The following is a 25,838-nucleotide window of genomic DNA, read 5'->3' on the forward strand; positions in this document are numbered from 1 at the left end:
ACAATTGAATTAGTAAATGCAAAAGCCAGGGCTGAAAACAAATGCAGAACATATGACAGATATGAATATTCCACACCTATGCAAGATTTTTTTGAATTTACACATCATCACCATCTTCATCTTCTGCTCCCTCCCCCTGATTAATACCTTGATGTTGCCTTCAGCAGATCCTGTGACAAAATACTCTTCTGTAGGATCAACAGCAATTGCTTTGACTGGAGAATCATGACTCTGGAGTAACTGTTGCTGCTGTTTTTGGCGAAGATCAATTATACATGTAAAGCCTTTTCTGCCTCCAGATATTAACAGCTGGTGTTTTGGAGCATATGCTAGCACAGTTGCTCCACTATCGTGACACATAAAAGCTGAAAGCCAAAGCAAAGTAACTGAAATAAACACACAGTACTAACTTCAATTTCACAGTACTAACTTTAACTTTCCATCAACCTCTAATGGTTCAAGACAGTAGCAACAATGATTTTGATGCTGTAATCCAACTGACCACCACCAGTCCAACTACTGCAGTCCCATATACATGTAAGCCCAGGTTCACAGACATCCTGAAGTTGCAATACTGTCAAATTAAGTGATTACAATCTGTATAAAAAAGTATACCCTTTTTTTCTATCCCTATGTAATCACAAATGATTAAGCCTTGACCAGAAACAGATTCTTTTCAATCTCTCTGATGCCTGTTATTTTAAGGCACACTTCCCATAAGAAATGTCCTCCTAAGTTACTTGCCCAGATATCTTTTAAGTTTCCACTTTTAATTTGATGCTTTTCACATTTGTTTGGATATGTCTGCTCCCCCAAACTGACTGGAGGAAGTGAATGAAGATTACAATTACCACAACAAAGCTCAGTATGTCTGAGATTAGACACTATGAATCCTAACACATGGCACGCAGTACATTGTACTTGCAGTTCAAAGGGGTCTCTAAATTTATGTTTAGAAATTCCACACATCTCACACAATCTCTCTGAGCCTGATTCTGTATTTCACACATTGAAATGTATTTTTTTTCTACTGCAACAAAGTATTAGTAATACAGGTAATGTAATAAATATTTAGCGGGGTTTCATCTCAAAAAGCATACTTTTTGGAATAATTCTTCTAAAGCATTTTTGTAATGTTGTATATAGATACCTATGCATGCATGCACACAGAGAAAGCATTTAAAACATTCCACAGTATTTGGCGTAATACATAGAATAAAAGTCCCATAGAACTGGACAATCTTTCAAAACAAAACTGCACTACTTTATAAACATAGCAGTTAAATTCACCTTTTAGTTAAACTCTGAAAATTACTAGATAATTATGAGATCTTACTTGTACATCTGCTTGTTCAATATATTCATTCAAAAAAAATGAATGAATGTTTTCTAGAAAATTTCATGCATTTATTGATCTACAGAGGTTCAGAGAACCATTTTATAATCATGGATTCTCGGAGGACCAGATTTTCAGAGGCAATGAAATACTTAGCAGTTCATAAAAAAGTATGTCCTCTCATATTCTCCAAACAGATTATGTATCTGCAAGTGCCCAATGCTATCTTTACAGTACCATTACTTGGGCTAATATTTAATTGTTAAATTTTGAGTGGGGCCTCTCTGATTTGTTAGTACAGACACAGCCATAGGACCCTTGAATTGAAAGGTGTGGATGCATATCCTGCAAACATGTATCTCGCAACTGTGCTAAAAACTGTAGTTTTGACAGTGTTATTGCTATTATCTTCTCAGCATGCTAATCACTACAAGCAGGAATTGCTTGAAATCTTTTAAAAGAGAACAGAAATTACAGATGTCTGGCTGTCAGGTTGCACTTGTGGCGCAAAGATACAAGGTATGAAAAGGAAGGTGCTCATGTCCATGAAACCAATCATTTATATATAGCACTAAATCATTTCTCAAGAATCTGTTTTTATATTCCTGATGGTGCACTCACACAGGACAGTGAAAGATGTTCTACTGCTAATATTAAAATTACTTCCCACAGTAATATATATACACTCACAGACATACATATTTTTTTACTGTGATCAAGTATTTTGCTGGTTGTATTTTACTTACCATGAACCAAGCTATTTGTAGGTGAAACCAAAGTATCCCAGAGACAAATATTTCTGTAGAAAAAGATATCTTAATTCAGCAACAAATGTTCTAAAGTATTCTGAACACTTGGAAAGTCATTTGAATCTTAAAAAGATTGTTTCAGGCATAAAAGCACTCTAAACTGAGAGAGAGAGAGAGACAGAGAGACAGAGAGAGAGAGAGGGAGGGAGAGAGAGGGAGAAGTATATGTGTTGCTTTTAAACTGCTTTAGGAGAATCATTAAAAAAAGTGGGGGAAGGAGAGAAAACATGGCACCACTTCATTTTTGTGCATTATCACAGCACCTCTTACCTGTTGTCGGAAGACAATCCTGCTGTGGCTATCAAAGATGATGAACTGATGAAAACAAAGTCATTGGCTGTTTTGTTATGACACTGCCATGTCTGAAAAATTGCAGTTTAGAAATTCTTAATTAAAAAAGAAATGGATTTTGTGTAAGCATGAAATCTTAAAACTTCCTCAAGAAGGCAAGCTGTTTCAAAAACAATTTAGAGAACACAGGCTATAAAGCTATATATATATGCCTTTTGATACTCTTAATTTTTCATGGAAAACTTTCCAGTCCTGTGTTATTGACAATTGATTAACAATTGACAATTATTGACAAGTCTCAAAGAATACTAAAGTTATTTCAGATCTAACATTGCACGTTCTACTATCCAACTTAGCAAGTATGATTAGGATTTAAGAACTTGTCTGTTGTATGGATCACAGGATGGCAACAGTATTTTACTAAATCTTGATTAACAATGGTTATCAGCATGATCCCTGCCCTCTCCTAACTATTTTAAAAGGGGAAGGAAATAAGTGAGCACAACACAAGTTTATGGAAGCAAAATTAGTTTTCAGCTTACCAAATATGGTTTAGGTGAAGTTCCAGTAAGTGGGCAACATTTCCAATTTGTTTGATATAAACTTATATATCCATCAGCATCAACAATTCCAAACTGAAAAAAACCCCATATATTAATTGTAAATACATATGTACGGATTACAGAGAAATTATCCACAATTCAGAGAAACTACTCTAGATTTGAAGAATGGGATGTTTCTGCTAATTTACAATTATATTTTTTGGGAGGGGGGTGGAGAGCAAGCGGAAGAGGGCAAGTGCAGAAGCATTCTGTCAGTTACCTTGTTTCCTTGGTAATTGAATCTCATTCGAGTTACTCTTGAGTTGCCACCAGAGCGAAAACATGCGATTTGCTGTGCATGACCCCATTCAAACATTCTGACACTACCATCTTGAGCACCTGTCAGGTCTGCAACAGAAAATATTTACATGACTTCTCAGAGGTGTTGTAGCAATTGAGCAGGAAGGTTGCTTCCAAAATTTTAAGAAATCTCACACCAGCTCACAACATCCTCAAAATAACCAGTGCCACAATACGTGCCGTAGTACCTGGCATACTGTAAGAGTGGTGGGTACCACTGAAACTTAAACTTACACTATTCAAACCTTACTGAAATGTACTTACTCATTATTTAATTAAGAACTGTATTTAGATAGTATTGAAATATGAAGCTATTTACTTGGAGATAATAATGTATCTTTTTCTATTATCTTCCACACAATTCACAAATGAAACAGAACTACAGTACTTTTTGCTATAAAAAAATCACTGTTTCTAAAGGCTATTCTATATCCCCCAGTATTATTGTTTTCGGAAATGAAAAATAGTTTCAGTAAAATAGGGCTTGTAAGCAACTTTTAAAACATAATAGATTGCTGTGCTAGAACAAAATAGCAGCATACTAAGAAACAGGGCCACTAAATAACTATATCATCTTTAGATAACTTTTTTTTTTTAACAAAACTGAACTTACAATATGGTAAAGTTGGATGAGAAGCCATTCTTCTGACATTATTAATAGCCTTCTTGAGCATCTGTTCAATATACAAAATAATGGAAAATAATTAAACAATACTACTGAACAAAAAGTTACGGAAATAGAATAACTAGTGATCACAGAGAGTTGTTTCCTATCAAAATTCCTACTGAAAGCAAGTACGGGATTTAGAAATTCAGACAGAAGTCAGTTTCTTCCAAGACTAGTGTAGATGTTAATACTTTTGCAGCTTTAAATATCTAGGTAAATATTAACTTTTTGCTTCAGAGATTTATGGATCCAAATATAAAGACTCCTTAGACTGCAGTCTTACCTCTTTTCTTGCCAATTCCTTTCTGATTCCATTAAATTTATTGGAATATTCCTGAATATTGTAAGATAAGCAAGAGAGAGGCAGAAGCATGTAAAGAAAGAGGTAAACTTTTTAACAGACGTAAAAAATAGGAAGGAATATATTTATTTTCAAGTCTAGTTAATTTATTGTAATCGACTGAAAAGTGATTATTTGTGGCCATCCAGAAAAAGCAATATACCTAGCAACTGGTAAATAAAAAAAATCTTCAAAAGTGTTTATGATTTTGCAAATACAGATCCAATGGATTTCAGTAGCACCTTTGTTCATAAATTCCAAACTTTGCTTTAAGTAAGGTACATTAGCAGGAATGCTGTTTTTCTTAGTTAATTAATTGCTAACTGGGAAGAGTTCAATACATGAAGATGACTGAAGGCTTTAGACAATTAAGATAAAAACCCCATCTAACTAAATCATAAGTCCAACCCACAATAGGAAAGAAATGGTAGGGATTTTTCATCAGGGAAATGTATCTGTATTTTCCTTGCCTGCCTTCCCTTCTTTCCCTTCTATTTATGCACATCAAAGTTAAGTTTTCATTCTTTTATTTCCTGTTAGTTCTCCTCAAAAGCATCTGCCTACCTTGAGGACTGTCTTTCCTCAGAAAACTGTTGGATACAATTCATTCATGCATGTATTATTTACCTGAACATTTGAGAGAGAAGAGGGCCTAAGTTTATATTCATGCCAGGTGTCAACTTTAAATAACACAAAAGTGTTGCCAGAGCACTCACTTTCAGCACAACATCTTACCACTTACTATGCATCAGCAGCAACATGGCACTGCTTCCAATTATTTAGGTTGGAAAAGACCTATAAGATCGAGTCCAACCATGACTCTTAACTGCTATAGTTTTGTATAGTATTTGGCCACTGCTTTGTCACTGAAACAGTAGGAAGTGAATTTTAAGTACGCTATTCTCCCCGGCCTCCAATCATATCAGGGTGTCAACTGGAAGAAGGTATGAATTACAAATTTTTACTTGCTTCGTATTACTAAATATCATCCAAAGAGTTGAACAGTGAATGTTCTCCAAATTTTCAGTTCGCAAACATAAAGGAGGAAAATACTTGGACGGGAAATAATTTATTGTCTTGCTAAAATTTCCCAGAGTTTGGATTAATTGCAATCCTCTTGATAACATTTTGGAAGCAGATTTAGATCTTTCAATTCTTAAAGCTTTATTATTTGTTGAAGATAAAGCCTTATGCCTCTTTGTTACCCAAGTTTATCTCAAAACACTTGCCTGAAGAAAAAACATAACATATTCAAATACATATTTTCCTTTTTTTCAGAAAGTACTTTAACTGACAAGGAAAAAACTCAATGGTTTGGTAAAACACTGGTGAATAAACAATAGCCATATTATAAGATTCAGGACAAGGTAAGAGAGGATGGTATTCTCCAAACATTAGTGCATACACCAAACAGTAAATAATTGCAATGCTTTTCTCTTTAAACTTACAATTTATATCTATGTATAAGTGAAAGAACAATTATTCATGCTCATTCTATTTCTTCATCAAAATTAAGGGCTATGTTGAGTTTTACAGCTACAAACTTTTACCCAGAAGTCAATGGAAATCATCTTACTCCATTCAACAGATAAGCATGCATCATGGTCTCCTAACCCCTACTGGATTATGCTTTGGAAAGATGCAAGCTTACAGAAACATGCCTTTGTAAGATTACACTAACCTGAGTCTCTGGTGCAGCGTCTCTGATTTAGAAGCCAAGTATCATTGATAATGGAAGTATTTGCGTTTGATAATGTAACTGACATTTGATACAGCTAGCCCTCAGTTTCCCCATAACAATAGCTGATGGCTAGAACACAGATTGATTTGCTGGAGTTATGTGCTTTGGGCCTAATGTACAGTGATACTGAAGAATAAAAAAGCTTAAAAGCCAATCCCACCAGTTATTAAACTGGTGAATATTGGTGTTGGTCATACTGGCCTGGAAGACAACCTGTTGAACATCACCTGAGTTTCAAAGCTGACAGTACATCCTACTTACTTCAGTGCTCTCTCAGAACACCTCCTGTAAGAGCTGTGTAAGCACGCTGTACTAAAGTATCTGGTGGTGAGCCTCTTTACTAACCTTGTATGAACTGTGTAGAAGAGTAACAGAAAAAAGAGCTAATAAAACATTGTTAACTGCCTGAGTATCATAAGTCCAATAGGTTCTATTGTTGATGGCAGCGAAGCAAAGATAACAAGACTGAAAAGCCAGTAATGGTAAAGAACAGTGGACTATATCTACTAAATGGGCTGCAAATTATGGAAAAGCAAAGATGAGAACAAGGATCAAAAGCAGTATCTGAAGGAACAAAGTAACAAAGAGTAGCAACAGAAAAATTTTGGTGAAGCTGGTTTTCCTCCAATTTGAGTCCTTCCAGTAACACTATTTCCTCCGAAGAATCCCTTCATTTACTTTGTCCTTCATTCAGTACCTTTGTCTCTCCTCCCTAGTGGGCAGGTGTCGTTGTGCGCTGCGGTGGGTGCTCTACTCTGCCACAGTCAAATGGTACGCCAAACCAAATTTAGGTTCAAAGTTTAACAGCAAACACATTCAACACGAGCATAGCCATATATCTTTAGGTCAGAAAGCTTTACTACATATAAAATAGAAAGTCATGAAAGAATGGTTTACATTAATAGATTATGCAATTATTTTGTTGAGAAATACACAAACACACACAAATTCTATACCTACGTTTGTGTGTATATATATACACACGCACACACACGTATATATATAAAGGAAGCAAGAGGAGAAAGTTGGCAATGGCATTCAAAGAATACTTGCAGACAAGACCTGATTGTGATACCAGAGCTGCAAAACTGGCACTTAGGATCAGTAATTCCTAAACAGAAGGGAAAGGTGTAGGTACTGGCACAATATCCACTTCCACGTGGGGAATAACGTTACCGTTCTTCTAACACTCATTCTTTATTTTCTCTTCCTAATCATCAAATATTTGCAAAAAATCAACTACAACATGAATTAACATATGGTTCTTTCATTCTGTCACCACTTATGGACTTGCTCTGAATTGTTAAATGCTGCAAAGTGCGGCCAAGTCACAATACATAATGCCTTCAGTTATCCAGAAAAACCCCCCAACTACACGCAGACAGCCTGAGGGATATGGGTGTCTTGTATGACCATTTCAGCCCAGTTAAGTGACTTCAAATAAGCATCACCCAACTGACTAATCAACAGATCTGCACTATTAGAAAGTATCTATGCTGCATAGGAACTAAGGTAAGTATGTCAACGGCCAGACTAGAATTATCATTCTATCTGAATAAAATCTGAGCTCACAGGTTTGGTTTTTTTTTTGCTCAGGGCCAAGTTTTACTTCACAGAACCTACTTCTAAAAGAACTACCCTTGTTGCAGGTGTCATCTCTACGATAAGAAGGATTAATTTGCTCAAGTGGACATAGTCACACTTTACTGGGTCTTCACTCTAGTGAATTTCAGAAATGCTGAGCAGTGAAACTGATTATCTCCTCTAAGACATGATCTTCAGAAGTGAGAAATGCTACTAAGTAGAGTTATGGCAAAACTGCGCAGCACTTCAAAAGACAGAGCTGACAACAGCTTTGGAGATAAACAGTCACATCAGCATGACGTGTAGTTCAAACTACATGCGATGTTTATAGTTCGTCCTATTTCTGCAGTCCTGCCCTCCTCATTTTTCTCATGAAACCAAAAAATCCCCATTTTCCCCAAGTTTAAACTCCAGAAACTGAGAAACCTAATTTCATTTGAAATCTCTGTCCTGCCCATGAAATCTGCTTTAGGAGTTCAATTGCTGTCCTTTCTATACAAGTTCATATTAATATATACTGCACTACAGTGGTACTTTGTACTACAGCAGAAGTTGGTATTTACTTTTAACTAAAAACTGGAATAGTCTGGAACTTGGACTGAAACTTCAGATTATGCTTAAAATGCTACCTCAATATTTCACACAAATATTCCTACCCAATCTTTACCAATTTCTATCCTGAAATCGCCTGAATATGTGCTTTTTAGATAGAGCATTTGGCTTCAAGTCATTAAACAACGATTTAAGCTGCAACTTCTTACCTGAACCCTTATTGTTTATTTTTAAATTATGTATCTTAAGTAAACAAAGCATATATAGCTTGACTAAAAACTTAGCTTGCTTAGTTGGAGTATCTTAAATTTTGTGCAGTATTTTAGCCTATTAATCGGATTATTATACAAAATTTCAGCTCACCTTGATTACACAGAAAAGCTACATTTACTTACACAATGACTGTAAAATATAACCAGCAACGCTGAACAGACAAAAGGAGAGAAGCAGAGAGAGTACATAAGGCTAATCTTTGACAGGCAACTCACCACAGATGCACCTCTGCCAGTTTGTGTACTACCAAGCCAAGGCATATTGATAGGTGTGCCAGGATTACTATGAGTATATGGAGTGGTTCCCTGAACATTTACCAGATCATCACGAGCATGTATGACTAAGAAATCATCAGCCCTATAAATGAAACAACATATGTTAGATTCCAAGCAACAACATTAAATACCATGCTTTTTTACACTGATTTATACACAGTCAAGCTGTGATATTGGAAATATAGAAAGTATACCCTTTATTTTCTATTTCCACATCATCATCAACCCAGGTATAGATTTGTGTAGCTAAAATTGCAGAAACATCTAATTCTTGAATGTCGTGACTCGATGCTATTGCAATGCAGTTCCGATTTGCCTGGAAAAAAAGTAACACACAAAGGCAGATACAAAAGGAACACTCAAAAAGATGCTTTTTTTTTTTTCCAATTTTCTCTGGTTATGGTACAGTTGTTCACAAAAACATACACTTAATCAATTTACAAAACCCAAATATTTATGCCTACAAATATATGTACTTAAACTGTCTAAGCTTGACATTTCCTTTTTAAAATTTTATCTGCATCTGGGATAGCATCATACACTATTTGTATTTTATATCTCTCTCAAGCAGCTCTAGTTTCTCCTTGCTTTCCTCAGAGGATAAACAAGAGGTAACCATAATACAACGCTTGCAACGAAACTCCCCTCTTCCCCTTCTTAAGGTTAAACAGTAGAAGAAAAGATGACTTCCTGATTGTCTTTGACAATAAAGGAAAAATACTCCTACACACAAGCTTAAAGAAAAAGTAGAGGCCACCTCTCCCTTCCCTCAATCTATTGCACAACAGAAAAAAAGACAATTTGTAGTAGAACCATTCAATTATGAAGTGCTTTAGAGAAGGGAGTACTAAGAGTTCAAAGGATCTGTCACCCATTCACAATGAGGCTACCGCCTGTCAATCAGGTGGAAGTACAACACACTTAAGTCATCCTACCTCCTTTATACTCACCTTATTGACTGCAAAAGCAGTAATGATGTCAGACTCCTTATGGATTATTCTTGCCTTGCCTCCTGGGTATCCCAAATCTGTTTCTACCTGTATTTAAAAAGCAAAGTTTTTTAAAACTTTAAAAAGCAAAGACTTTTTGCCACTAAAACTGATGAGATAATCCAGTAGAAGGTGCAGACAAGATCCTGAACAGGAAAATAAATTTGAACTTTATCAGCTTATCTATTCACCATTCTCCACAACTAAATAAATCTGGAATCCTGCACATTCCAGTTCCACAAACTTTTTACTATCACATTTTCTGTTTGTTTGGGGTGGGGTTTTTTGTTGGTGTTCCCCCCCACCCTTAATGTGATCTAATGTTGAATTTGAATCTTGTCTACCTTTTTGTATTTCAGCAATGCATTCAGGTATACACCACCACACAATACAATTCTAAAATCTACCAGCACTCCTGTTCAAAATTAAAGAGCTCAGAATTGCAAGTATTAAACTGGTAAGATTACAGACTCCGGTCTGTTGCAGTTACAAAATAATTTTACAGTTAAAAAAAATGGCATTGTCAAGTAAATGGAGACATAAAAATTCAAACCTGAATTACAAATGTAAAATTCTGTATTTTCTTCAAAACACAAAGAATTATTCCAGAACTACCATTTCCCAGCCTCTCCACTTCAATTTCTTAATTCTCTGGTCTTCAAAAGATTTAAATAAGGATATTTTAGTTGAAAAACAGTAAGATAGTGCTGTCAAAAAACTGCAAACAGTCTTCTTCAAAGTCTGAAAAAAGCCTGTAGCTGTTATAACACCACAAAGTAAAATACCTTTTTTAAGATTAAAACAAAATTGATACTCCGGTGATTTTATGTATGTAAAACTGCACAAAACTGCAGTGACAAACAAGTACAGAAACATAATCTGGGCTGTGTGGTGAACAAACCTGCATGAAATTAAGATCATTTTTCCCCAGTCAGTTCCAATTAACTACTTGCTAATACTGCTTTATTGCATAATTAATAACAAAAAGGTAGCCCAAGGACATTACAGGATGTTCTCATTTCTGCCTTCTCACTAGTTTTGTAAAAGAAAGCCTGAAGAATACAGTATTTGTTTGCGTTTCTAGGTATAGTATTATACCTTTTTAGTCTCTCATTCCGATCTTTCAAGAAAGTTTCTCTAGAGTTGTTATATGGGTTCATTTGTCACCATCTCAAAACTAAGGCTCAGAGAAAAATTTCAGTGGCAAACTAGTCTCATGCTAACAAACTGCTCCAACTCCAATTAAGCACCTTCATTTACAGGGAACTGTTCTAGCCATGTCACACGGGTGAAAGGTCCTGTTTGTACTATTTTTCCACAGTACTATTGAATTTTTTCAATTGGGCAAATCTTAAATTCAGCTTTCATTTGGGAATTGATAACACATACTGTTCTTACCTGGTTGTTTAATCCAGCTTTCTAAGACACATTTAGTTTCAGACAGGCTCTATAACAAGACTAGTTTAACTGAACCTCTTGCAAAAAATGAGTTTTTTAGTTTATTTGCTGTGTCAAAGATTTTTTTTTTAAGGAAGATCAGCACCATTTCAAAAAGGAAATATTTCATAATGATGTAAGGTCTAATTAATTTGAGCATTACTACTGTGTACCTTATTGACGATAGGCTCCTCCACCACAGAATTTTTCATGGTTTCATTGTGCTCCTCTAATGACTTCATCAAGGAAAGAACAACCACAGAACAAAGCATAAAGACATAACACACAAGGTATCAAGGAAATTCTTAATTCCTTATTGGTGCCCCAACACAGAACAACTGAAACACAACAGCATGTTTGCACATACATACATAAAGTAGTAACAGTAATTACCAAATTCTAAACTCTATATTCAGTACAGAAGACACTGATTTACCTATTCTGTACTGTAACAGCATCTTGTCCATCTCAATGGTCAACTTTCTTGGAAAATAAGAAATCTCCACTGACATTTTATCAGTAACAAGAGGATACAAAATAAAACCAACACACCTATGCTGTGTAAGGCTGTCACTGATCCTACTTGGAAACATTAAACCACATGTAAAATATACCAAAATAACTTTGCCTACAGCACAGTAACATGGCTGCATTAACACAGGACATGATCAGAAATGGCGCATCTTCAAAGGACAAGACAAAAGGAACAATTTAGCTGCAGTCTGTATGTGAACACAATTAGCCACAAATACTCAAACAAGCTAATATTGTAGTTGTGACAGGACAAAGATTAGCTTATAGAGAGCTTTGCTGCCATGGCTTTACTAGTCATGAGTACTTTTTTTCTCCTGCATGTTTAATTTGTTCGGATCTGCTTCTTTATGTTTCTGCTACTCCACAGTTTTTCTATAATAAAAGTGATTCTCTTGAATTTTTGGGAGTAGGGGTGAGTAAGAAAGAAAAGGAGCAACTAAAAAGGAAGAAAAGAACCACAAAACTCCATTACAGAACCACAACTTTAAAATATTTAACTGAATCTGGAACCTGGAATCCAGCTAGACACTGGGACAAATTATGAGGGACAGAAAACTGTTGCATGGTCATTTTTCTTATTAAAATTGAATCATAACATGATAGAAAATGGTGGATAAACCCAGGATGACTATGGTAGGGACAAACTCAAACTTGCAGAACTTTGACCAGTTAGATCAAAATTTCAAAGATTAAAAACAGTAAAGTTTGTCATTCTTTTGAGGCAACTTTTATACTGATCTTAATGAGGAGGCTGACTATAGCTAAGTGGTGTTAGTTGTCACTCTACAGTCAAAGACTGATTATTTTTCTTTTCAATGAAACAATGGAAAAAGATTTTCAATAAGAAATAGTGTAGATTTAGAGTCACAGACAAGTATATTATCCGCTCATGCTCTAGAAAGTAATTAAGCCAGCCAAATAACTTAAGTAAAAGCTCACAGATGGACCCGCAACATTTTATATACCATACCGACCTCATTTACACATCTCTTCTTTATAAAGATGTTCTTGATAAAGGTTTCCTGGACTTCTTCCTGTTTAACCAAGAACTGCCAGAGCCTCTTCACAGATAGTGCAACATGACTGTTAGATCTACAGAATGAAGTTAAAATAAATACTTACATCATGCTCATAATTTTAAGAGACTGCAATATCTTATATTCTAATCAAACTATAGTCAGAAAAAATGCTGAAGCAAAACTACAGGTCTCTAAACACCGTACAAGACCTATTCAGAAGCATTCTGGTACTGTCTGCCTGACAAACCTACATGTGAGAGGTGGTGCAAAAGGAAGAAGGAAAAGCACATGTAGCATTTTCACCTTCTATCTTGGGACAAGTGAGAAAACTGTTTTTAAGAGATTACACAACAATAAAGTCAGCATACAGATTATTTATTAGTCCACCTCATTCCTTACAATATGGATCACTTCTGTTTATTGCTAATGAGTGCTTCTATCACATGGATAATGCATAACACTTCCTGCTAGGAACACATCATCAGCTGTGTAACATCTCTGAAACAGCCATGACTTTTAAGTAACAAAATTGGAAGGATTGTAGAATCAGATCAGACTTCAAATTTTTATGCTTATCCCTAGAAACTGTATGCTGAAACAAAACTTGTAAATACAAATATAGCTGCTTATGGCAGGCCAAAACCCATGAAAGCCTGAATCGCTTTAAATTGCAACTTAAAAATAATGCCAGGCAGCAGATACATGTTAAGCTGTTCCTTTTTAATCAACTCAAGCTACTAAAACTGTGAGAATTGTGAGGTATTTTACAACAAAGAGACACACTTTCTGCTGATTTTGCAACCACAGGTGATAGTAAGATTTAAGTGACAATTTAAGAAACTGAGCAGAATCTTCTGGCTGAACATGCAATTATGTGGAGTCACAACTATGCAAATATTATAAATAGTAAATATTTCTTCTCTGATTTTAGGAAAAGATACTGATAAGAATGTAATTTGATTCCCTCCAAAGGTGGGGCAATTATTTAATTCATTGTCACTCATCCTTAATTATCTCTCAGAGTAAATTTGTTATTATTTATTTTATTGTCAATCATAGTTTTTCCACAGAGGCACTCAAAATCAGTATGTTAAGCTTCAATAAAAAAACATCTTTAAAAATTAGAAACATTTGACTGTTTTTCATGATCTTGCTTTGAACCAGAGAGGCATGAATTCTGATGTGTACCCACAATTTCACAATGGATTAGAGCAAATCTGGAAAGTGGCATTATAGAGTTATTGCAGTTATGGTCCATCACATGCACTAACAGCATCATGCTCGATGTATATTAAAGATATTATAGTCAGTGCTTATAGAAGTTAGACTCACCTGAATGGAGTGTTTGTAGGCTCAAGTAAAGTTTTATGGCGAAGCAATGCAGGACCAGCAGCTAGGGCATCTTCAGAAGCATGAACTGAAATATAATGTTGGGGTGGACCCCCGTATAACTCTAGACGTCTGAGAAGAACTTGTTCCCAGCACTGTAGTGTTTTCAAAACTGCATGGCATATCGGGGAGCTAACTGGAAGCTCTAGAAAAACAAGTAAACAATAATAGAAGACCTTCCTTCTCCATTATAACCTTGACAAAGATAATTCCACAGCTGAAGACAGAAGTATATTTCAAATATCTCCCGAAGTAAGCTTTATTCAAACCTCAACTTGATATCTGCAAGTATAAAAAGATGAACTGCTTTGTGCTATCATTGCTAAATAAAGGACAGAGTTCTCCAATGCTGACAGAAATTAAATATCATGGAACAGATCCTCCTCGAAGCTATGTCAAGGTATATGGATGACAGGCAAGTGATGAGAGAAAGTCAACATGGCTTTCCAAAGGGCAAGTTGATCCTGTCTAATCTACTGGCATTCTACAAAGACTGACTGTGCTGGTAGGCAAGGGAAAAGCAACTGATGTCCTCTACTTTTGACTTCTGTAAGGACTTTGACATGGTTCCACACAAAACCCTTACCTCTAAAATTAGAGCAATATGGATTTGATGGATGGATGATGCCATGGATAAGGAATTGGTGGAATGACTGCATCCAAAGAGTTGCAGTCAATGGATCAATGTCCAAATGGAGATCAGGAACAAGTGGTGTCCCTCAGGGGTGCGTAATGGGATTGGTACTGTTCAGTATGTTTGATAATCACATAGACAGCAGTAGTGAGCACACCCTCAGCAAGTTTGCAGGTAACACCAAGATGAGTGGTGCAGTTCATTTGCTAGAGGGAAGGGATGCCATCTAGAGGGACTTTGACAGGCTTGAAGAGTGGGCCCACGTGTGAACCTCATGAAGTTCAAGAAGGACAAGTGCAAGGTCCCATACCTGGGTCAGGGCAATCACCAGTATCAATACAGACTGAGTGGCAAATGGATTGAGAGCAGCCCTGCAGAGAGGGACTTGGGGATACCGGTGGATAAAAAATTGGACATGAACCAGCAATGGCTTTCATAGCTGCAAGTGCACAATCACATCCTGGGCTGCATCAAAAGCAGGGTGGCCAACAGGGCAAGGGAGGTGATTTGCCCCCTCTAATTCATTCTCATGAGACCCCACCTGGAGTACTGCATTCAGCTCTGGTGCCCCCAGTACAAGACAGACATGGACCTATTGGGATGGGTCCAGAGGAGGGCCACAAAAAACAGTCATAGGAATGGAGGACCTCTGCTGTGAAGACAGGCTTAGAGAATTGGGGTTGTTCAGCCTGGAGAAGAGGAGCTCTGGGGAGACCTTATGGTGGCCTTTCAATACTTAAAGGGGACTTACAAGAAAGATGGAGAAAGAATTTTTACCAAGGCCTCTAGTGACAAGAAAACAATGGTTTTCAACTAAAAGATAGTAGATTTAGATTAGAAAAGAAAGAAATTTTTTTACAATGAGGATGGTGAGACACTGGAACAGGTTGTCAGAAGTTGTAGAAGCCCCATTCCTGGAGGTGTTCAAGGTCAGGTCAGATGAAGCTTTGAGCAATACAATCTAGTGAAAGATTGCCCACAACAGGGAGGTTGGACTATATAATCTTTAAAGGTCCCTTCCAACACAAACCATTCCATGATACAAGGAGTAGGAATGATGTAATTTGAACTACAAAAAAACTATAGGGTTTCCACCAGGAAATAAATAGTGTAAACATTCTTATACGACTAAGCAGCAAAGAAAAAATTAACTATGCAGAGACTTCTGTTAACTACTGAGCATTCCTGCTCACCCACTCATCTTTACCACCCACCATGTTATTTCATAACCATACCTGTATGATAAACAGTATCATAACAATTATTCCCAACTGATGGAAAAAAGAGTTTTTGAACTACAACGTATATATTATTCAACACAATAACCACATTTAAAATCAATAATAAGTATGAAAAGACAACTCTGCTGCTTATTACCTGAAAGATCATGTCCAGCCAAAGGGTAGAAAATCTTCAAATTGTGAAGTACCAGCTGAACCATTGCCAATCTCATCAGTGACCAACTAACAAGAAAGCACTAGTAAGTCATATACTAATAGGAAAATAAATTTCTCATTTATTCACAATTAGGATTTAAATTTAGAGCTTCAAATCCTCATTATAAACTGCTGAAAACTATAAACAGCATTTTAAAATATTATAGACACTTTGATTTCAGAAATCATTACACTATGTATTAATAAAATCAGTAAAATAACAATTGTGAAAAAATAACTACTAAGTCTAGACAACACACTGCCAGGAAATATCAGGTAACTGGTATATTACCTCTAAAGACCAGAAATGCAAGTCTAGCCATTGCAGAACATCTTACATTCTAAAGAGTTACTTACCTGTATGAATTTGAATTTGAATGCTCTTGATTATGTGAATTTGATGCAAACACATCGCCATCAGTATCTTCATCATCTTCATCACTTTCCTGACTCTCTTCTGAATCATATTCCACTCTACTTTGCAATGGAAGAAAAGGCTAAAAATTTAAACAATATTCCTTGAGTATCTTCTACCCAGCATCTAGTTTTAAATTATCTTATAAAAAAATACATCATTATAATACTTAATGCTTTTTATAAAAAAAAAGTAGGCATATAATCTTACTCAATTTAGTAACACTTGGAGTTTGTACCTCATGAAAAGGAAAAGTATGCAATGCTCATGGAAACTTAAACAGCTTAACTATTTTTACATTATTCAAAATTCTAATGATGAAAATGAAAATACTGACAGTTTTCCAATTCTTATTTTTATTTACTTTCATGTCAGATATATCAAACCACACATAGGACACACAAGGTTGTTATTTGTCAGAGACAAGCCAAAATCACCCTTGTATTTTCCTCTCTAGTTCTTTCAAGGGCTCAGAGGACTAAGGAACAAGAAAACCCTATCCCCTGTCTACAGAGTTCAATATTTATGTTAAGCCCACCATCAGTGTCCACTGTGTTATTTGCAATTTCTTTTTTGTCCTTGCTCCTAAAATACTGCTTACATGTTTATTTTGCTGGTATGGCTAATATTTGACAGAGAAGTGTGCCATACAGCACCATACAATTGTGTAACCTTCTATAAAGAAAGACCTGCCACAGCAATCTTGACAAAAGGCAATGTAATTTGATTTCTAGCAAGCATACACATTCATTTCACCAATTTGAAACAGATTATAAAAAGCTTCTCACATTCCCTTGTTCATCTAAATAGCTGATCCATTGTACTCTGCAACTGTAAAAAGCACCATGTTTCCTTCATACCATTATCTGAAAACAAATTAATTTCATAACAACAGATTTTAAGAAAGTTGTTTCAAAAATACCTACAGGCAGTGTTTTAGAAAAGGCTAAATATGAGTAATAAAACAGGCAGCTATCACACATCTAAATCAATACCTAGAATAAAGACTAAGAAGAAAAAAAAACCCAAAACATTCCAGAAGTGACAGAAGATATTTAACTGTCATAACAGCAAAAAAATTACCTTTGCAATGAAATAATCCCAGATACTAAGCTCAGGAGGAATAAATCTCTCTTTGTAAGATGGAGATTCTTGGTCTACCAATGGCAATGTAGGCAACTGAGAACTCTCTTTTGGAGAGGTTTTTGATGAAAGCCTGTAATGTTTTTGCTGTTTCTCTCCATTGTCTACAGAGGAAGAAAATACAGTATGTTGCTTTAAATTGTCTGCTCCACCTCCCTACTACTTTTAATAAAGGCATTTATAATAGTAAAAATCTTCCTCATTACAAGTTTTCAGAATTTTATCTTAACATCTCTGTAGCAAATAAGCATGGAGAATGTTAAGCCTCAAATATGCAAAACTAATACATAACTAGAACTCCAGAAGGGGGAAACCCCCAGCACAAATAACATAGAATTGTAGAGTACAACCATAACTGCATTAGAAGCTTTCTTCATACAAAGATGACAAATATTATCACTCAAGCAACAATACTGCAAAACCAAATTACTTAAGATATGCATAATCAAGCTTATGAAAGACAAGTGAAGAGTCTTGTCTTTCAGAATACATAATGCAAACGTCTAAGCTTGCCATTCCTACTCCAAGTTTTAACTCCATGTCTCCTTCCAGAGGAGGTCTGGACTTTTTTCTAAATAGTACAATTCTGATAAATCCGTATGTTCTGACAGTATATTTCTCCAGCAAATATAAAAGATCCCATTTTAACTAACACAATCCGATATATATCTTATCAAATAGGGAAGGACTAATTATTTGTAATAATACTCTAACTCTTGGAGTTGAGGGGTCCCCTCACTTCCCCCAACATCGACTTTTTTCAGAATAGGCAGTGTCTACAAGAAATTTATTTTAATTACATTCTTGATGTTTACAGTACTCAAGGAAACAGCTTATCCAAGCTATCAGAAATATCTTAATGCAGTTATATCACAAGCGAATGAAGGAGCAAGCCTCATTTCAGATCCCTTACTTTCTTGCTAATTGAGAAGTATCAATAAATATGGAAAAAGTAATGGCTTAAAGAGGATCACATAGCTATCTGATAACCTGAAATCATTCCAGTTCTTGGTAGGTGAATTGTATTCCAATACAGCCTTTCTGTTAGTAAAGGAGGAATGACATCAGTTGTCACTGTCCCTGAGCACTAAGTTTGTGTTCTGGCTCTCCAGAACACTTCTGAAGGGGAAGGAACGAGAGAGAAAGGGAATCAATCAATCCACCACAGACAAAAAGGACTCAGATCCACTTGCTACTTGATACTTGGAGATTAGATATCCCTGTCATCGAGTTCAAGCATCAACATGTTGGGCCAGCCTGGTTGCAAGGATGAGCTAATATGAACATCACAAATGCAAATGGGTGCTTTATTGTTTTCACTTTCCTTATTCCCTTCTGCTACGAAGGGACCAGAAAACTAAATTCCATTGAAGCTTCTGCAATTACTTTCTCCTGTTAATAATGCTGGGGATGGCACAAAACAGGATGGCATCCCTACATATGCTGGAGTGAACTACTACAAAGAAGTCTTTCCTATACCCTTATTTTTTTGTTTACATGTTTTATCCACAGGAGACTGCTGAGTCTTGATAGATGCTTGAAAGACTATTTCCTTCAAAACTCTTATGGGTACTGCAATCAGTTGAAAACAGAAGGTCTAACACTCTGGACGAAAGAAAAACAGCACTCATTTAAGAACAGTTATACTCCACATATAAGATTTACATGTTCATAACACAAACTGAGCCAACTAAACCCTGAGGGAGGTAAGATTTAAACTGATTTTAAAAAAAAAAGAAAAGCTTTTGATTTTTTTAATACAAGTATGATTTTTTTCTTTTTAATTTTTCTTCAACTAGGCAAATTCTCTGTATTCACAATGGCTGATGGAATTTTTTCATGATTTCTGGTCATTTTTGGACCAGAAAAAACCCACGTTTTTCCAAGGATCTTCAAAAGCATTTTTGACCACATACAAATGTGACCATTACCCCTACAAGCTGCTGAACTAAAAAATAATTTATATATAGAATCTAATAAAAGCTGAAGACAACATCTCATCTTTCATCTTGAAACTCGGATATTTTAACAGTCTGTGTTGCACTACTATACTGCATCATAACTTTTTTTCCTGTTAGGGATATTATTTGAAATTCACTTACCTGTACTAAAAAGCCGCAAATATAATAGCTGCAGTACAATGTATTTTTATTTCATTACCTAAAGCTCATCAGCTAAGAAAGAGCATGCACATGCATCACTCTAAATTTTTAGCAATTGCTTAAAAAAAAGAAAAAAAAGAAATTCACTAGGCATGAAATAAGGAGCATGTGTTGCATGACACAGAAATAAGCAAGTATATGCTTGCAGGTTGTTTCTCTAAGCAAGCAGGTTGTTCAAAAAACAAATGCTTTACGGTACTTTTTATTCCATTCTGTTGGATCATGCTTTGGATTTTTAGGAATACTGCAGGCTAGCCACTGGAAAAAAACCTCAATATTTAAGGCAAATGAAAGTACAACCATCTAAGTGGTTTAAAATTCATACTACTACTATGCCATATTTATTTATTTTTTCATTCTAAAAATCTTTAAATAAATTAAATTCATTAAAAATCTGACTTCGCCATTTGGGATTTCAGATCACCAATTATACTCAGTTTCAAATTTCTCATATTTCTAGTTAAAATTCTTCTACTTTTTTTTTTTTTTTTTTGCATTCAAAACATTCATCTTTGGTCCCATTTTACTTATAAGACAAATGTAATATTTATGTTACTTTCCGGGAATATTGGAGTATTTCAGACAAGAAAAATACTTCTATTTCTGCCAAGATCTAACACATGCAATGATATTCAAAAGACCTGTTGCCCACATCACCTCCCTTCCACACTCCCAGGAAGAGTTAAAGGCAGATCTCTTAATTTCCCAAAAACCTAAAATGCAAGTCAGAGTTACTGTATTTCATCCAAGACTGTATGTAGGTACGAAGCATCAACACCCCAATATACTATGAAAAATGCAAGTCAATTAAGAGATGTAAAATTATGAAGTTGTCTTCTTACAAAAGCACCATCCTTGGCTGCAGGCATCAACAAATACCAGCACTGCTGAAACCCTGAACAGAGTGGAATGACAGAGACATGACAAAGAAATACTGATTTTGAATCACACCTAGAATCATTTTAGTAAGTATAAAGCCCTGCACAGTTTTCTGTAATTCTTTGGGAAGCTATGAAGGCCAACTAGAACAGCAGCCTGGTGAAAGTCTGCACTGCTGGACATTTCAACATCAAATCTAAAAAGAATTTGCATTTTGCAAGGTTACGAATCCTGAAGTTTTCAACATAATATTCTGCTTACTCATGGGCAATAACTTGTGTTGCCACGGTCATTAATTTAATGAATTAGCACTCAACAGCAGCAATCGTAATTAAGTTCCATATGCTGCAGTTTGATTACTACATGTACACAAGACTAAATTCTTTGTTGCATTTATGCACTATTTAATGAGTAGTGATTCATTGAAAAGCTCAAAGCAAGTATATATTAAACTCTCAGATGTTTCTGAAGACACTGTATACATTGTGGGCATTTCAATAAACAGTGAATGGAAACCTCTCAAAAAATTAGGTAAGCACAATGAAACACTTGGTGGCACACACAGACTTTGTTGACATTTCCTGTTCTGACCATCTAAGGCTGCTTCTACTGAGCCAAAGTAACTCCATCATTCACAGTGCAAGCACTTCAAGTCAAACTTCTGTTTTAATGGCTGACTTAACCAAGAATAAGACAGTAGTGAGAAGACAAAGACTTTAATATAGAATAGAAAGGCCACGCAAGTAATGAAGTAATCAGTACTCCAAAGCACCATAAGAAAACAAGCCCAACATCACAGTCTCTAATTCTGAGCTGGAATTAAAGGCAATTATTCTCACACTGACATCAAAGTTTCCATACCAACAATATTCCAGGGAATTGTGCATTAAAAAGGAACAGTTTGACATGGCTGTTGTAGGTCCTTACACAAGCTGGAAGGCTTTAAAACTTGAGGAATCTGTATCCTTTTATCTATTCTGAGATTAAGTCATTCCTGGTGATAAAGTCTAAAAATGAAGACTTTTTACAGTTGTTTCTGATTTGCTGGTGAAACTGAGCAGCAGATATATTGCAAAGTTGGATCTAGACTAAAGCAGAAAGTTTCTAGTCCAAAGCACTACTGATGCAAGTCAGGGGTTTTGTTGTTTTGGTTTAGATTCTGGATGAAACCTACCTCAAAGTAGATACAGCAAGCAGATAAATGCAAGAGTTCTAAGGGTTTGTTTTTTCTTTAAAATTGCCCAAGAAAAACTTGGCCAAACACTAAATTCATCTTCTGCTTAAACGCTCTGTTACTCTAAGTCGTATGTTTATGAAAACTGTATGGCAGACTGTAGCTGGTCTTGAATAACGGTTTGTGGAGACCAAGTGAAAGCTACAAATTAATTCAGAGGATCTAACAAAAGAAATAGATGCATAAGACTGACAGCACGACTATACATCCTATGGATAAATTTTATGTGCACATCCTCATTATCAAGGCATCTGTTTCTGAAACCCCCACGCCTGTTAGGCAAAACTCATCACAGTAAGAGCTGACAGTTTACTGTTTTTCCCTACCAAAGTACAATTATGGCAGTACTCAGAAATAATATTTGTGTTAAAGCTTTTTTAATTGCTTGGAAAGTTAGGACAATCAGCAGAGGAAAAATAACTCTTCTTAGTAGTCAAGTATTATCAGATTTCTAATTTTCTACATCTGAAACCCAAAATGACAACTTTAAGTCCATAAAGTGTATTTGTAATATACTCAATTTTTGGAAGGAGTTTTGCATTTAATTCACTCTTGTAGCATGGAATAATCAAATATATGAAATGAAATTATGGATTTCTAACCATCAAAACAAAATTCAGAATTTTCCTTAAGAACCCTCTGGATTATAGAGAGCTTACCATATCTATATAGACTTAAGTTACAAAACAGTTTTCTGAGGCAGTTTTGATGAGAAACTATATGGTGAATATGATTCTGAGAAGATCTACTATAATCAATAGGGTTATTTTTCAGATGCTAATTGCCTCTCTCATTTTTAAAACATAATGTAAGTTTTCAAATGCTAACCCAGTTTGTCAAAATCATTTGCTGCAACTGCAAAAACAAGAAACATGTCAGGCAGCTCTAAAAAGCATGCAAACTGCTACCTTTGTCTGATCTTTACGGTGAAAGAGGCAATGAACCAGTAGTTTTTCATACAAACTAATTCCTAACAGAGGTCAGGATTTTACAAGACTACCAGCAACTATTTTTTGGTTCCTGTTTTTTTATTTTCTGTCAAAAAGAAAGATCATATTTATGTAAGAGAAATTTTATATCCAAAGTTGTTATATGCTCAAGTCAACTAAAGCAAAGAGCACAAAGGGAAATCACGTAACTTTGTTGGCCAGCATTGTACATAGTACTATAATATCTTAAAACAAGTTTGAAACTTCGACATCCACATTCAGATAAAGTCCTAAAGGATGGGTGGGGGGGAGCAGTGGACAAGCAAGGAAGAAAAGACATGCAGGACATAGTATTATTATATTAAAATTTCTAGTGTTAAGAATTTTTGGCCTTTGATCTCCATTTGAGAGTGAAAACATTTCACAAAAATCTAAAAATAAACTTAAAAGTCTAGTTATGCATAACAAAATGGGAAGCTATACAAAATCTAAATCATATGGAAGAACGTGTTGCAGTTGACTGGAACAAGCATTCGAGTCACTTCTCAGTGTTCGTTTCTGGATGTCAGAAGAAAAAGTAAAACATGACAGTAAAGACACAAAAATATAGCTGATTTTAATGTGACTCCTCTGCTTCACTGGGGGTCTACTTTTCTCCCCCCCCTTTTTTTTTTTAACGTAACAGAGAAAGATGTTTCTCAAGTTCTTTCCCAAAAACTTGCTCTAGATGAACATGCATTAAAACAAATAACAGATCCACAAAACCCTAGAATCACATAGGTTGGAAGGGACCTGGTGCAACCCCTTGCTCAGAACAGGACTGACTTAGGTGATGGCCCAGTTTGTTCAAGTTTTGAATGACTCCAAAGATGGAGACTCTACAACCCCCCTAGGCTCCTTTTCTAGTGTTCAATTATCCCTACAAATTTGTATTTAGAAAGGCCCCTTCTTCCCTTAAATTTTCACTTTCAGCTTCTTGATTCTTCCAGCAACAGCTTTACTAATTCTACGATCAGACAGCCAACATTCATTTTTAAGAAAAATATGTAGTAGAAATTTAGTATACATTTCAGAATACATCTCCATGTAAAACCAACTATTTTAAAATGGTAGTAGCAGAAGCATTAAGGCACCTCAGTAGACAGTTACCAACACTTAAGAAACTTAGAATTGCCAGAAGCCAGTTGTGCCTTCCTACAATTCTGATATGGCAAATGTATTTACTTTAACAAAATTATGAGAAATATTTATTCAATACCACAGAGAAAACTGATCAGATCTAGAGTAAGAACTCACTTTTGATTAGAGATCTCTATTCTAAAAATACTTTTCTAAATGTCTGACAAAGTCTGTATTTAAACAGACTACATTTTCAGTTTTCTTTAAATGCAAGGTAAGACATTTTTATACGTAACATAAAAATAATATCAATAACAACAGCAAAAATTATATAGTTACATTTTTATATATATACTAGGATGTGATGTACCAAAAAGCATTACAGAATTCATTCTGGACCTCAGGATAAATTATAATCATCTGAATTTAAAACTTGAGGGTTGTTCACTTTCCTAAAGGGTTCTCACACTATCAAAATTGAGTATCAAGACATCTTTTCTTTGCAATGTCTAGAATGAACACTTAGAAATCCACATGCATAATAATGCTTATATTCAAACAGCAAAACAAGCAGCTCTCCAAAGATATGAAACACTTCTGATCCTTTCAAACCATGGTCAAAGTCATTTTGTATTTAATATCAATTTCAAATTAAGTGTATTAAGAATACAACAGCAGTGCCAATTTTCTTTTTTAAAAGGCCCAATTGAACTGCTTTTTAAATTTCTTTAAATTTTTATGTCATGGCTTGCAAACAGAAGTTTTTCTGTCTTTCTACATATGCAAAAAAAAAAAATTCACACATAGCAAACTGCATGTAGAGGCCTAGTACTAAATCTAGTATCTTGCCTGAAGATTTGGTAGGACTATGAGTACTGAAGGCGGTAAGGGATTTGGAAAACCCCACACATTCCATGGAGAACACTACTACCTGATGTGGGCTAGGCATTGGGAAGTGCCTACCTGCCAAAGAAAGAAAACATACTATATTTGTAAAATGGGAATATACTCCTGTTATGACAGAACTGGAAAGCTTTAAAATGAACGTTAAAAACTAGGCTGTAATAGTTCTGAAAATTTTCTCTTTAAGATGAACTTAACCCCCCTCACGCTACAGCAGTTGCGCTACTTGGAAACTGTATTTGAGTAACATTCACTTCTGCTTCCTACTCTATTCTACAGAATATCTATGCCAATAATTTCAGATCCCTGTTTTGCTTGGCACATCTAAAAACATATTGAATTCTTACCGGACGCGAACTATTTAAAGCAATTACTCTTAAGCTTTCAGCAGTCACATCATTTTCTTAAAAAAACTAAACAAACAAAAACCAAAAACCACAAACCACAACACAAATATAAGTAAAACAATAGAACTAACCAGTTTTTGTCTTTATTTGAAGTTGTCCTCTGTTGGGTGTATGAGCTCCTCCTCCAAAGACAGCAGACCACATTTTGCTGTTAAGTGGATGAGCCATAATTCTATACAACTCACTGCTAGAATGCGTTGCTAGGCCATGGATGAACAGACTCAGATAGACTGCAGTTAGAATTTCACAAAGTAAAACTGTGAGACCTGGCTGGGCTTCCTCACCAGCAGAATTCAAGAGTCGTATTAGAGCTGTTATTCCTGTTTGAAAAAAAAAAAAGCATATATCTGTGTGTATGTATTTTGGATTATTACGGGTATTTGACTGGCAACCTATGTAATTTAGTACCTTCTAGTGTAGAAAAATTCTACATTTTAGA

The 25,838-nt window shown here is 35.4% G+C and overlaps 1 protein-coding gene across 5 annotated transcripts in view; it reads right to left on the minus strand.

Moving 5' to 3' along the window:
• DMXL1 (Dmx like 1) overlaps positions 1 to 25,838 on the minus strand; it is an 80,188-nt gene that overhangs the window by 3,894 nt on the left and 50,456 nt on the right. For 2 of the 5 annotated variants that reach the window (XM_054809834.1, XM_054809833.1), the window contains exons 28-44: positions 25,471 to 25,719; positions 24,939 to 25,052; positions 17,707 to 17,870; positions 16,566 to 16,705; positions 16,150 to 16,235; positions 14,082 to 14,283; positions 12,705 to 12,822; positions 11,370 to 11,432; positions 9,721 to 9,807; positions 8,965 to 9,086; positions 8,711 to 8,852; positions 3,952 to 4,012; positions 3,259 to 3,386; positions 2,979 to 3,071; positions 2,416 to 2,507; positions 2,083 to 2,135; positions 148 to 365 (exon numbers count right to left, since the gene is read on the minus strand). In XM_054809834.1, the coding sequence (XP_054665809.1) occupies positions 148 to 365; positions 2,083 to 2,135; positions 2,416 to 2,507; positions 2,979 to 3,071; positions 3,259 to 3,386; positions 3,952 to 4,012; positions 8,711 to 8,852; positions 8,965 to 9,086; positions 9,721 to 9,807; positions 11,370 to 11,432; positions 12,705 to 12,822; positions 14,082 to 14,283; positions 16,150 to 16,235; positions 16,566 to 16,705; positions 17,707 to 17,870; positions 24,939 to 25,052; positions 25,471 to 25,719 (2,132 nt within the window). The remainder of the gene's footprint in view (positions 1 to 147; positions 366 to 2,082; positions 2,136 to 2,415; positions 2,508 to 2,978; positions 3,072 to 3,258; positions 3,387 to 3,951; positions 4,013 to 8,710; positions 8,853 to 8,964; positions 9,087 to 9,720; positions 9,808 to 11,369; positions 11,433 to 12,704; positions 12,823 to 14,081; positions 14,284 to 16,149; positions 16,236 to 16,565; positions 16,706 to 17,706; positions 17,871 to 24,938; positions 25,053 to 25,470; positions 25,720 to 25,838) is intronic. The other 3 variants (XM_054809837.1, XM_054809835.1, XM_054809838.1) reach the window with 3 other exon arrangements.

Source organism: Grus americana, chromosome Z, assembly GCF_028858705.1.
Source record: "Grus americana isolate bGruAme1 chromosome Z, bGruAme1.mat, whole genome shotgun sequence".
Lineage (NCBI taxonomy): Eukaryota > Metazoa > Chordata > Aves > Gruiformes > Gruidae > Grus > Grus americana.